This window comes from Zalophus californianus, chromosome 3, assembly GCF_009762305.2.
Source record: "Zalophus californianus isolate mZalCal1 chromosome 3, mZalCal1.pri.v2, whole genome shotgun sequence".
Lineage (NCBI taxonomy): Eukaryota > Metazoa > Chordata > Mammalia > Carnivora > Otariidae > Zalophus > Zalophus californianus.
In genome coordinates this window covers 133853132-133865418 of record NC_045597.1, presented here as the reverse complement: position 1 = coordinate 133865418, position 12287 = coordinate 133853132, and the positions used below count along the sequence as shown (strand labels likewise).

The 12287-nt window shown below is 41.5% G+C and overlaps 1 protein-coding gene across 1 annotated transcript in view; it reads right to left on the bottom strand.

The window, feature by feature from the left end:
• MYO3B (myosin IIIB) overlaps positions 1-12068 on the bottom strand; it is a 388457-nt gene extending 376389 nt beyond the window's left edge. Inside the window, exons 1-4 of the mRNA XM_027591480.2 lie at positions 11892-12068; positions 11053-11187; positions 862-966; positions 521-620 (exon numbers count right to left, since the gene is read on the bottom strand). Of these exons, the coding sequence (XP_027447281.1) occupies positions 521-620; positions 862-966; positions 11053-11187; positions 11892-12038 (487 nt within the window). The 5' untranslated portion in view covers positions 12039-12068. The remainder of the gene's footprint in view (positions 1-520; positions 621-861; positions 967-11052; positions 11188-11891) is intronic.
• Positions 12069-12287: the final 219 nt, after the last annotated feature.

The window sequence follows — 12287 nt, the reverse complement described above, 5'->3', positions numbered from 1 at the left end:
ACACTTCCATTTCCTGTTAATGTTTCCAGTTCAACCAGCCTCACATGTAGCAGCAATAATCACAATTTAAAGGGATGTTAGCTGCCAGACCCAAAGGACTATTTTACGTTCTGCTCACTGGGAATAAGTATGCCTGAGGCTAGAAAAAGTCATTTGAAAGACCAAACTGCTTTCTCTTTTCATATGCAAAAGAAGAAATGACGAAATGTAAATTATAGACAACAGCCCTGAGACGAGAAAGTCTTCCCAGAAAACCAAGTTTTTCCATCAAATTCTTCTTCTGAAACATTTTTATTTTCTATCTTTAATAAAATTGCTTCAAAGCTGAAAATAGATTAACAAACACCATCTCCTAGGGTGATCCATCTGGTAAACCCCCCACTCTCCAGTCTGTGTTTGACTGGAAAGGCCCCTCAGCCTATGGGATAGCAGAGAGGCCCCAGTCTTCTGAGATTGCAATAAATTGTTGCCTTGGGCTAAACTGCACACATCGAGAAAACAAACGACAAGCAGTCATTACCAAAGTCAACGAGCTTAACTCCTCCTTCTGTTGTCAGAAGAATGTTATTCCCCTTGACATCACGGTGGATGATTCGGTTATTGTGCAAATGCTGAAGGCCCTGCATGGTGTCCCACCACCACCAAACAACAGGAAAGAGAAAGGGGAAATTTGAATGGTTATTTTAAAACAATTACCCTACCTTTAAAAATCCAATCAATGTCCACATTTGGCTACACCTGCCTGCTGTTATACACCTTGCATATTACAGGGCCATTTCCACTTGTTAATATGCAATTGTGATCCAACTGATTACAAATTGCCCCCTCTGATGTCATCCCCAGCCTCATGGATGTTCTTACCAAGAGGGCCCCATATAAGATGTATGAGATCATTGCTTGATCCAAATGCTGGCCGCACCTGAGTAGACCTTTGACAAGTTCGGTGACTGAGCCCCCATTACACAACTGCAAGAGGAGGTGCCAAGGAGAGAGATTCAGCAGGACATACAAAAGAAAAAGAAAAAGACATTAAGAAGAAAAGCTGATTATTGACCTGATGTAGTAAATTTACAGATCACAAAACTCCAGGTCAGAATAATTAAACTTCAAATTTACAATATACCGTCAAACCTAGGGTGTACGTGTGTATTTATTCAGGGTGATGATTTATAAGTGAAAGTACATGTCCAAAAAGTTGATTGTCAAGTGAAATACAAAAGCACAAATAATTTAGACATTTGAAAGAGAAAGCACATGAGTAATCATGGTGACTTATTGTATATTTTTCATTTTACATGAATATTGTCTATTTAAAAACACACACACACACATACACGTGCATTTTAAGGATAAGAGAAGACCAGAAGATGCCGTTGATACTTGGGAGGAAATAAATTTCATTTCAAACCTTCCTGTCTCCAGGGCTAGCACTGCAGGCATCAGAAGCCCAACCAGCAGCTCTTTCTAGAGTTGCCATTTGCATGTCAAATTTGAGGTGGAGTTGCCTCATTTGTGCATTTAACCTTCTCATATTCAACCTTGGGCATTCAGCAACTTTATGCCCTTATTTTTTTCTGTAATGAAAAACACTGTAAAAGTATATCTTGCATATTTGCTCTTTTTTTTTTTTTTAAAGATTTTATTCATCCGACAGAGAGAGAGAGACACAGCGAGAGAGGGAACACAAGCAGGGGGAGTGGGAGAGGGAGAAGCAGGCTTCCCGCTGAGCCGGGAGCCCGATGTGGGGCTCGATCCCAGGACCCTGGGATCATGACCTGAGCCGAAGGCAGACGCTTAACGACTGAGCCACCCAGGCGCCCCTTGCATATTTGCTCTTTGTTATATATTATACATTACTGAAATTTGAGACTACATGAACCAGGCATACTATACTTTTGTGGAAATTTAAGGGTTTTCAAGGATAATTTTTACTAACTGTAGAAGTCAGTATGCAGGTTTGGGCTTGCTACATGCTGTCTTAAATCAAGTTCTTAATTGGTTTGAGCAGGACATGTAAATACCTTGAAATTGTAGGTGGCCTGTTGTATATGCATTTGCATTTTTTTTCTGCTGAGAAAATTCGGAGCCTCCTTCAGATTCTCAGAACCATCCTTTCTCTTATAAGGTTAAGACCCCACTTTAGACTAGGTTTCCCCCTGGCACTTTACCTGAAATTTGGGAAAGAGTTAACTAGTGAACAGTGGGGGGGCTCCCTGGGGGTGTGGCTGCTTGAATCAACTGGCTTTTCATAAACAAGGAAATATGACAGAACACAGATTAGCACCTTTCCTAAAAGAAGACAACTCTTTATCAAGATAATACAGTAGGATCTATTTCACTCTAATTATGAATATATGTAAAGTTTTATCAAAGGGTGAGTAGTACATGTTTTTATTTGATGTGTGTATCATTCCCTGTTACATAAATGGCAGATACCTTGCATACATGTTAACAATCAAAATAATCTGGAACTGAATCTGCCCATTTTTTACCATTTAAATTGCTCAAAAGTAATAATATGTGATTAAAAATCTAATTCAGAATTAGCAATCTTTAAAACTATGATAAAATTACTATCACGAATGATTTAGGAGGGACCCTAAAAGCAGTGAAATGCATTGAAGACTATGATGGTCCCATCAGTTTGTGATTTAAAGTGTCCTTGGAATCTACTCTCTACCAATGTCAGGTATAACTTGTAATTCAACACGGATCATTCTGATGGCCCTAATGCTGAGAAGCAGGGTAATGTCTTCCAAAGGATTCCACATTCTCTTGATTATGATTATGTTTTACATGAACCTGAAAGGGCAAATAACATTCAGTATTCAATCTAATATCCTCTTGGGCAATGAATGCATTTCCAGTGCCATGATTTGTACTAAAAGCTAAGCTTTCAACAGACAAAAATAATTTTCCAGAACTCCCCTAAATAGATTCTGTATTTCAAGGAACAAATACTTGGAGAACTGACAAGAGTCAAATGATGATCATGACATGACAGAAGGGAAGTTCTCAAGAAAAAGAAAAGCCCTCTGGAGCTAGTGGTATAGAGCTTGGAGAGCTTCAGAGAAAAAGATTGGAGTGACAATGCTCCCTCTTGAGGGGTTCTAAACAAGGGCACAATTATCATAGAAATTTCAATTTCTTATGACCCTCTTTTCATTTGTAAATCTAAGGGGAGACCTTCTCATAGAGGCCTCATGCCAACAAAGGGGTGTCCATGTTGAAGGGAAATGGCAGTAGGGTAGGGTGAGGCTGACCAAGGCTGGGATTTCAACAGTTCCCTACAGCTCCTTCATGACTTACAGAAGATTCAGAACTTCATGCTCCATTTGGGGACAAGGATAAGACTAGAGTTTTAATAACAAGGACAAGAAAGTGAGGACCTCATGATGAGAAGGAGTATCAAGGACCAAGGACATGGGAAGATACCAAAGCCAGATAGTACAGGAACTTAGGGGTCACCACAAAATTCAAGGCCCCTGTCCCCACTTCTATAGCTTTACATGAACATCTGTTGTACCTAGATCCAGATGCCACCCAGGACAAAGGGAAGAGGAAAAGCAAAGATGAGGTTCTAAAAATACTTAGTCTTCACCCCCATGATTGAATTTGGACCTGGGCTGTGAAAACGGGATGTAAATAGTAGAATTTGCCCCTTTCCAAAGAAATCACTCAGTTGGACTAAGTTTAACAGAATGAATTAAGATCAGTTGTCTCCTCTAGGCAGGCTGGGGGCTCAAGAACAAAGTTGAGTTCAGTTATTGAAAAGAAAGCTACCTCTTTTTCTCAATAGTTTGTGACTGTCCAGTTTATGACCCTTTACTCATTCATGAATACAACACAGTCCCTGACCTCAAAAAGCTCACCAACAGTAACAGATACATGAGTAATTAGGGCATGGCATAAGGAAGTAGGGGTGTGCCTAAGGGAGTGTGGTGGCACCAAAGAGGGAATGGTGGCCTCTGCTGAGACAGGGTGAAGAAGAGACAGTCTGTGAAATCTTCTTAGAGGATGCAACATTTACAATGGACACATGAGTTTATGGCAGATGGACAAGAAGGGGAAGGGTATCTATGAATTCTAAATAATCAGCTGCTGTTGGAAAAAAGAGTGCCAGAATCCTAGGGCAGGGAGATGGGGAAGGAAGGTGGGGAACAGCTAATGAGTCAGGCTTTATTACTACATATATATCTATTATAACACCATAATATATCATTAGATAGGAATGGTAAGCAATCAGCAGGTTTTAGGCAAGAGGTCTCTATTCAGATTTGTAGTCTAGAAAGACCAGGGCAGCAGATGGAGAGTGGACAGAATAGGAAGACAACAGAAGTTGGACACCTGCTAGGAGATGTTGAAGCAATCAAGAAAGGGAGGGTCAAAAAGTCAAGAGCCATGAGGATGAAGATTCAGGGACAGATATAGAAGGCTTTTATGAGATAGAATCTGCTATCATTTCTGACCATCTGGATGTAGATAGTGAAGAAGAAAAGAGAACCTACGGATCTTGTGAGACTAAGGGAAATAGCAATAAAGTTCTTTGATCCTCTAAAGCCAAAGCGATGAGGGAGCAGAAGGCAGGCTGAGGGCAAAGCACAAGCTAACACCCCAAACCCCCCTCCCTCCGTGGTATATATGTGACATTCCTCAGGCACCCCTGGCTGCCCTGAACAAAGGAAAGGGAAAAACAAATGGTTAACTGATAGAGATCACAGTCATGCAGGACATGAGTCTCCATCAGTTTGCAACTGTCTTGATGATTTACAAGGAAAAAAGCAATCTCCAGAAACCTACAGACTCAATTTCCTGGATCCCTAATATCACCCTCCCCTCCACAGGACAGAAAATCTTATATAATCAGTCATACCCCACAACCCCAGTGCAGGTCTTTCTGCCCACGGGTCCTGTCCCCATGCTTTAATAAACCACCTTTTTGCACCAAAGACATCTCAAAAATTCTTTCTTTGCCATTGGCTCTGAAACCTACCACTTCAAACCACATCAAAGCAGTAATAGGAATGCAAGGCACTATAACACCTTCATCAGAACCTCTCCTGAGCCTGGCTCCTGTCTCCGGGTGGCACATGCTTTGCTGAACTGCAAGTGCACTATTAAAATTCTACTGCGAGAAAATTTAAATTAAATGCTGGGTGATGATCCAAGCTAACTCAACCTTGGAACTCCCCCCGCCACCGCCCCACGAAACATCATTTATTCTCTCCTGCCCTACTTTAACTGTGGCCACTTTTGCAACACAAGCCTATTCAGCGATATTTTATATATGTAGCCAACTTATAAACCTTCTTCATAGCTCTAGAACCTATGAAGAGATTAAGAGCAGCCATTTCTGTAGCAGAATCAAAAAAGAGCTGGGGATTTAAAAACAACAAACGGATCCTACTTGGTAGGTGCCTTTTGTTCACTAAATGTCAGAATTTAAGAGCTGTGTGACTTCCTGTGATTCAGGAAAACATGTAATTAAACTGCCCATGGCCCCTTCAGAGGAAGCTGTCCTGTGAAATTGAAAAGCCCCCCAGTATAGTTTTAAAGGGCAGCCTGTGGGGTACAGAAAAAGGACTTTGGGTACTTGGTAGGAAAAAGGAAAGCAGGAACACACTGACAATTGTCCTATCAATTTAAATGTTCAGTGAAATGAAATGAACATTTTAAAAGCATGACAAGGAATTACATTTAAATGCATCAAATAAATAATCCCCTTAGAGGTGTAAGAAGGCAACCAAGCCTCCGGCCCCACCCCTGAAGGTTGGCGCATGCAGCCCTTCATTCCCACCCACTCTGCCAGCCATCAGATTCAAAAACAGAGGTGTGTCTCCATCCCTGCTTTCTTCCCTACACCCTCTGCATTCAGGAAATGTGGCAGCTGGATGCATCTAGAATTTAAAGAGCATTTTGCTCCAAACCAAGAAAAATTTTAGAAAAATCATTATGTACCACATCTATTTTCTGAAACACCACTGAATATTGATTCAATCACAGTATGTGCATGTGTTAAGATGGCCATAATTTCAAGCAATAAAATGTTCCTTGCTCAATAAGCCATCAACTTTCCCCTGTGTTATTAAAGAATGGCCCATGCAGTATAATCACCAAACCTTTATTCTAGTCAAAGCTCCAACCTTCAAGTAGATTCTGTACTGGCATGTTGATTTGACCTAGTCAAATTGCAGAATTAAGAGGAATTTCTTTTCGGTGCCTTTTTGTTCAGTGGATTTTATCTTTCAAGGGTGTTAGGTTCAATAGGAGACATAAAGCAAAGGTCAAGAATCATCAGAATTACTCAATAAGATGCCTTAGTGAGTAAGGAAAGGGTTAAGGTATAGGCAGGGAGAGATAGGAGGCCCCTGACCCCCCTGACTCGGCTCACAGAAGGGGCTATATGACCAGGTTCAAAGAAATCCCAAATGTGGAGAAAGGCTGAGGGATACAAAACCAGAGATGAGGGAACAAACCAGACCACCTGGCCCTGAATGTGAGGGAGTATTTTTTTTTGGCAGCTACATTGTAATCACAGAAAATGACCGGATCTCAAAGAAGAAGTAAGCCAATAAGGTAAGCCAAGTCCTTGCTCAAACCAAAATGGCACAAGAATCTTAAGGCCACAAGCTTCCCAGTCAGTTCTCAACAAAAGACTTACACTAAAACCCCACAGTGGCAATCCATTCAGGACCTCTCTCACTCTGGAGAGCTTTTTCTTTCTGTTTCTGCTCTCACCTTCACTTAATAAACTTTCACTTTGGGGCGCCTGGCTGGCTCAGTCAGTTAAGTGTCTGCCTTTGGCTCAGGTCATGAGCTCAGGGCCCTGGGATCTAGCTCCTCCTCTGGCTCCTAGCTCAGCGGGGAGCCTGCTTTTCCCTCTCCCTCTGTGCTCCCCCTGCCTTGTTGTGCTCTCTCTCGTGGTCATTTACTCTCTCTCTCTCAAATTAAAAATAAATAAATAAGTAAATAAACTTGCACTTCACCCTTCTGTATCCACAAGATTCATTCTTTGACTCCGTGAGACGAGAACCCTGTAACCCTGTAACATTAGGAAGCACTGTGTTGGATGCTGTCCACCACTCACTAAGGCCAGAACAACGTATTTTTCCTCCACACTGTTGGGGCAGATTGTGTTTATTTTCTGATAGCAGGTGAAGTCAATGGCTTGTACTAGAAGAATGAAAACTGCCCCACTTGCAACCCTAGCATTCCAGTCAGAGTGTGGAGGTAGGAAGCAGACTCCCCGCTGAGGGAAGCCCCACCTCCCATGTCATCTCTCCAGGGCACGTGCTTATTGAGGAGGGTGGTGGGTGGGCAGAGTCACTCCCACTCCTCAGTTTCTCTCGCTTTTGTTGAGCACAGACAGTGCACGTACACAGGATGCAACGCTGCTGCGTTTCAAAGTTCCTCCCTTCCTCTCCACTCCCAAGGGTTCTACACCTTCTGACCCCCAGCAATCCAGTGACTCTCCTTCTAGAACCCTGCCAGAGGCTGCCATCGGAAGCAGGGCTTGCTAACCATCTCTGGCCAACCAAAACGTACTTGTCCTATGCTCCAAACCGTCAGAGCCCTGCTACAACCCTGATTTTTAACATGATAAACTTGATTCATGCCACAATATCAGCATGTGAAAATGGTTTAAAGTATAACACTTGCAAAAAAATAAAAAATTAAAAAATAAAGTATAACACTTGCAATGATAATCAGGCCCATACCAGACTTTCTAGGGCCTTAAATAAAAGCAAAAACTGGACAAAGATTTCTCCCCCCACTTCAACCCGGCTTAGTTATTGAACTTATACACAGATCTCTGATAGAAAAAACAGATTTTAAAAAAGCTAATTATTTTATCAAGTTTTATAAATATTTTACTTTACAGACTCGTTTATGTGCTCTAAACTCCAAACCATTTAAGATGAACATGTGATTCATGCTGAAATTAATAGTTTCTATCTGCTTAACATTTTATGCTAAAAGGAAAAAAGAGAAAATATAGTTTATGCCTTAGCATACACTAGGTATTTTTTCTGAGTATTATGTTTCTCTTAAAGGCCTAAATTCTTATATCTCATTTAGGTGAGAGATAATAGGACTTACAGATTTTTTAAATTTAATATTTAGATTAAAACTTACTCACAAATTTTCCAAAACATTATTATGTGTGTTTTCTCTCCACACCTTTCTAATATAGTAGGTGTCTGTCATGAAAGAGAGCTTTGGTTTATTTTCTGCTAACAATTAGTAATGAATTTCAGAAATGACATTTTTATTTGCTTTTGTTTTCAGAGTTGTGGTGATTTAAGAGGGTTATTAATAACATTTTTCTGTCCTCTAGAATTGCTCTATAGAATAGCTTCTCACTGGTCTTTTCATCTCATTCAGCAAGGAAAGAGCAGAAGTAACATAAATTTAATCTCAATATACATAAAGAGACAAACAATATTAAGCAGACCATAAATTTATTGTCTCCTAAAGCATGCCTAAAAATTGCAGATAAAGCAAAATGGTCAGGGTTCCGTGTAGATCATCACGGTCTTCCTATTGTGTGTGTAGGGGTGTGTGTGTGCCGTGTAGATCATCACGGTCTTCCTACTGTGTGTGTAGGGGTGTGCGTGTGGGTGTGTGTGTGTGTCCAGGAACTGCTTTGATCGCAGCCAGAGAGGCTGAGTCTGTGTTCCCCAGGACTCTATGGGCAGTGCCACAGGGAGTAGCAACACATGATAGGAGAAAAGTTCTGAAGTGTGGTTCTCCACCCAGTTCTGCCATGTAACAACTTATGTAACCACAGACAAGTCACTTCTTCCCTGGGCCTCTGTTCCTCAACTGACTACCAGGAGACTGACTTGAAGAAAAGTCAAGGTTCTGGCCAGTTCTAGGAGCCCAGGATTCCCTTTTTCTATAAGCATATAGTAGGCACTGGACACACCTGACCACCCAGCAGCCTGGCAAAGATTGCCCATTCTGGGACAAAAAAAGACTAAGGACATCTGGTTCGGCATACTACCAACTCTGGCATGGGTCAAAACAACCTGCAAAAGGCGTAAATGTCAGCATATTGTATTGCTGAGATATGAATAATTTAGTATCTCAGGGCAGCCTCATTATCTGCCTGTGGTCACCCTGAAAAAGCAAGAGATAGTCTGAGAGGAGCATTTGCATGAGGCTTATTAGTTCATAGTTCTGGGCTCCTTCTCATCTTTCAAGGCCATGCCCAGCCCTTTCTGGCTGCCTTGCCCATGCCTGAGGGGCTGATGTTCAATCACTCCTTGTCAGGAAGAGCATGTATTCCCCAGGTGGCCACTGGTATGAGCAGCCACCTGCCTGCCTGGTCACATCAAGGGAGGCCCCTTTTCAGGCCTTGGAAAATTCCTGGAAATTCCAGTTTTCCATGTTTGAATAGACAGCCTTTATCAGTCAGGGGATAAAAATGAACTGAAACTATGATTTCTTCGTCACTGTACTTCCATTATGAAATTGCAACGGGGTTTAAAAGATGGAGATCTTAAAGAGCTGAAGAGGAATATAATCAGAGACCCTAGAAACAAGACTTTCCATGTCCCAAGAAAAGCAGCATTTTAAAAATTAATGTTATTCTAGAGCTCACTGGTAGGATGAAATATATATTCTCAGGGAGGGGGTAGGGAATAATAAAATCTAAAAGAAGATACTATGAGAATATGTTCTATGACAACCAGGCAACCAAATAGACAAAGATGATCTCTGAAAACCAAAACCCCTTACATATTTATAGTCTGAGGAAGGCAACTGATTTGACAGAAATGTTCAAACTGGTTTCCCTGCAGATTACCCCATTTGAATATAACAAATGAATTCCCCATACACAGTTGCCATGGCAGCCAGTAATATATCGGTCCATGCCCAGGCCCTCTCGGAGCCAGGCAAAAGATTGGGACAAGAAGCTAGAAGATGTATTGAGCCCTGACCTCTGGTTTAGTGCTTCTCTCTTAAGCTTTCACATGTGGTGCCTGTGCTCCTGGACTGCATATGTGGAGTCAGGCACAGAGACATCTCCGTCCGGAGGAGCGGAATCCTGAACAAATCAGGGTGGGCCTAGTGAGCATGAGGCAATCCACCTGTCCTAATATGCTAATTTCATATATTGCCATTACTACGTCTTTGCCATTTTCAGTCTCATGGGGGAATGGGAGTTGCAGGGAATTGACTCTCTTGCATCCAGATACACACATTCATTACCATTAATAAAGAAGAAAAAGGCAGGATTACAGTGGATACAGTGGCGCTCTTCTCAGGTTCTCACTTCAGAGCACATGCTGCCAGGAATCCTGGCTGCTCTCTGCTCCCAGCTCCAGGTAGTACCTCTCACTGGGAATCTCCCGCAGCTCCGGGGAACTGCTCCCCCTTAGGTCACACCCCTGCCCAAGGTGGCACCCAGCTGCGACTGGCTGATGCCGAGATACAATCCGCGACGGCTCTGCAAGAGCACCCCAGCTCTCCATCTCCTGGAGAATGGGCAGTGGCCTCTGTTGCAAGCACACTGCCGTCCCATGTCTCTCTCGCCCAATCCTGCCTTCCGTGCTTCCTCCCAGGTCTAGCTCCTGTAAGAACTCTCCGATACACCTGCCACATGTGACGCCCAGAGTCTGTTTGAAGGGAACCCAATCTAAGATGAAGATGAATGAACATGAATGGGCTAATCCAATCTGGCCAAGCCAAGTAAACCTTGGGTTAGCAATTTTTGAAAATGAGTTGCAATCAATTGGAACATGTTTTCTATGAAATGTTCCCAGTTTAAGGAAGAAAATGACCTTTTCCAAACTGTATTCCTATATTCACTCTGTATGAGAAGAAAAGATTATTAAACTTTTGAAAAAGAGAAATATGAACATTTTCAGCTCACAATCTACCTAGAAGAACTGTGGAGGAGAAAGTCACATCTGGTAAGGCACTTGTGACACACAGGAGGGACCAACTCCTCATATGTGTATCTTACACTATTTAGGCAACAGTGCATCTGCTTGTCCCTGGTGCTCTGTTTAAATGGATGGGTACCCAGCGGGAGCCTCTTACCTCCAGGACCAGCCACAGCTGTCCTCCCACACAGTGATCCGCTTTGTAAAACATCCCATAAAACTTTACAACATTGGGATGATTCGGAAGAAACTGCAAAATGTTGTATTCTGCTTCAATCTCTTCATCCATATCCTACACAGTGTAAAAAATGCACATTGGATTAAGTCTAACATCTGGGGAAGGGTTCAGGTATGATATCATTAATAAAGCATATTTATTCTGTATTTTTAACGTCATCATTACTGTATCTTGAAAATACCTAACAATGGACATTCACATCCCAAATAAAACCTTCTAGTTATTACATTAATAAAATGTCATTATATCCTTTCCTCTTTAATAACACTATTACAAATAGCTATTTTATTTTAAAACATCTGATTTTTCAAAGTAGTTAAGGAGAAGTAGCTTGAAGGGACCCAACCCAGCTTAGGACACTTTATAACCTCACTGTGCAAGACAGCTTCCAGCATTATAACCTAAGTGCTCAGTGCTCTAAAAGAAGATGAATGAATACCACAAGTCTAGGACACTTTGTAACTTACAAAGAGACTAGACTCTGCATAAGGGAGTGAAATACATTACTCTTTCCAAGATAACTTTTGAAGAACCCAGAGGGTTAAAACCAAAACAACAGTAAAATGGACAAGAAACAGAAATTCAAGGAATTTTTTAACTCCAAATGGAATCCCTTCTTTCAGATGAGCTGACAAATCATGACTCATTTTGAAATTTCATGCCAGGTTTCATGAAAATCATCCCTAGAACCAGGAAAGAAGCTGAAAGCTTAATGTGCATGAATTATATTGTGGTTTCAATTTACTACCATTACTTACACTGATTGGATCCAAAATTTTCACTGCAGCCAGGCTCCCATCTCTCTTGTTAGTTACCTTATAGACCTTGCCATAGGTGCCTTTACCTATGGTCTCTATAATTTCCCAGGTATCAGTGGGATCTGGAAGTGATTCAAATCCAAGCATTGTGGGGTTGTAATGAAACAATCCATACAGATGTTTCCTGATGGGGAGAAAAGTTTGTTATGTACAACAGATCACAGGACTGGGGGCATTGGGCTTTCAAAACAAGAACATTCGTGTAAAAAAAAGATTTTATTTATTTATTTGAGAGAGAGAGCTCTATAATTTATTATAAAATAAATTTTATTTATTTATTTGAGAGAGAGAGCTCAAGGGAGCATGAGCAGAAGGAGGGGCCGAGGGAGAGAGAGA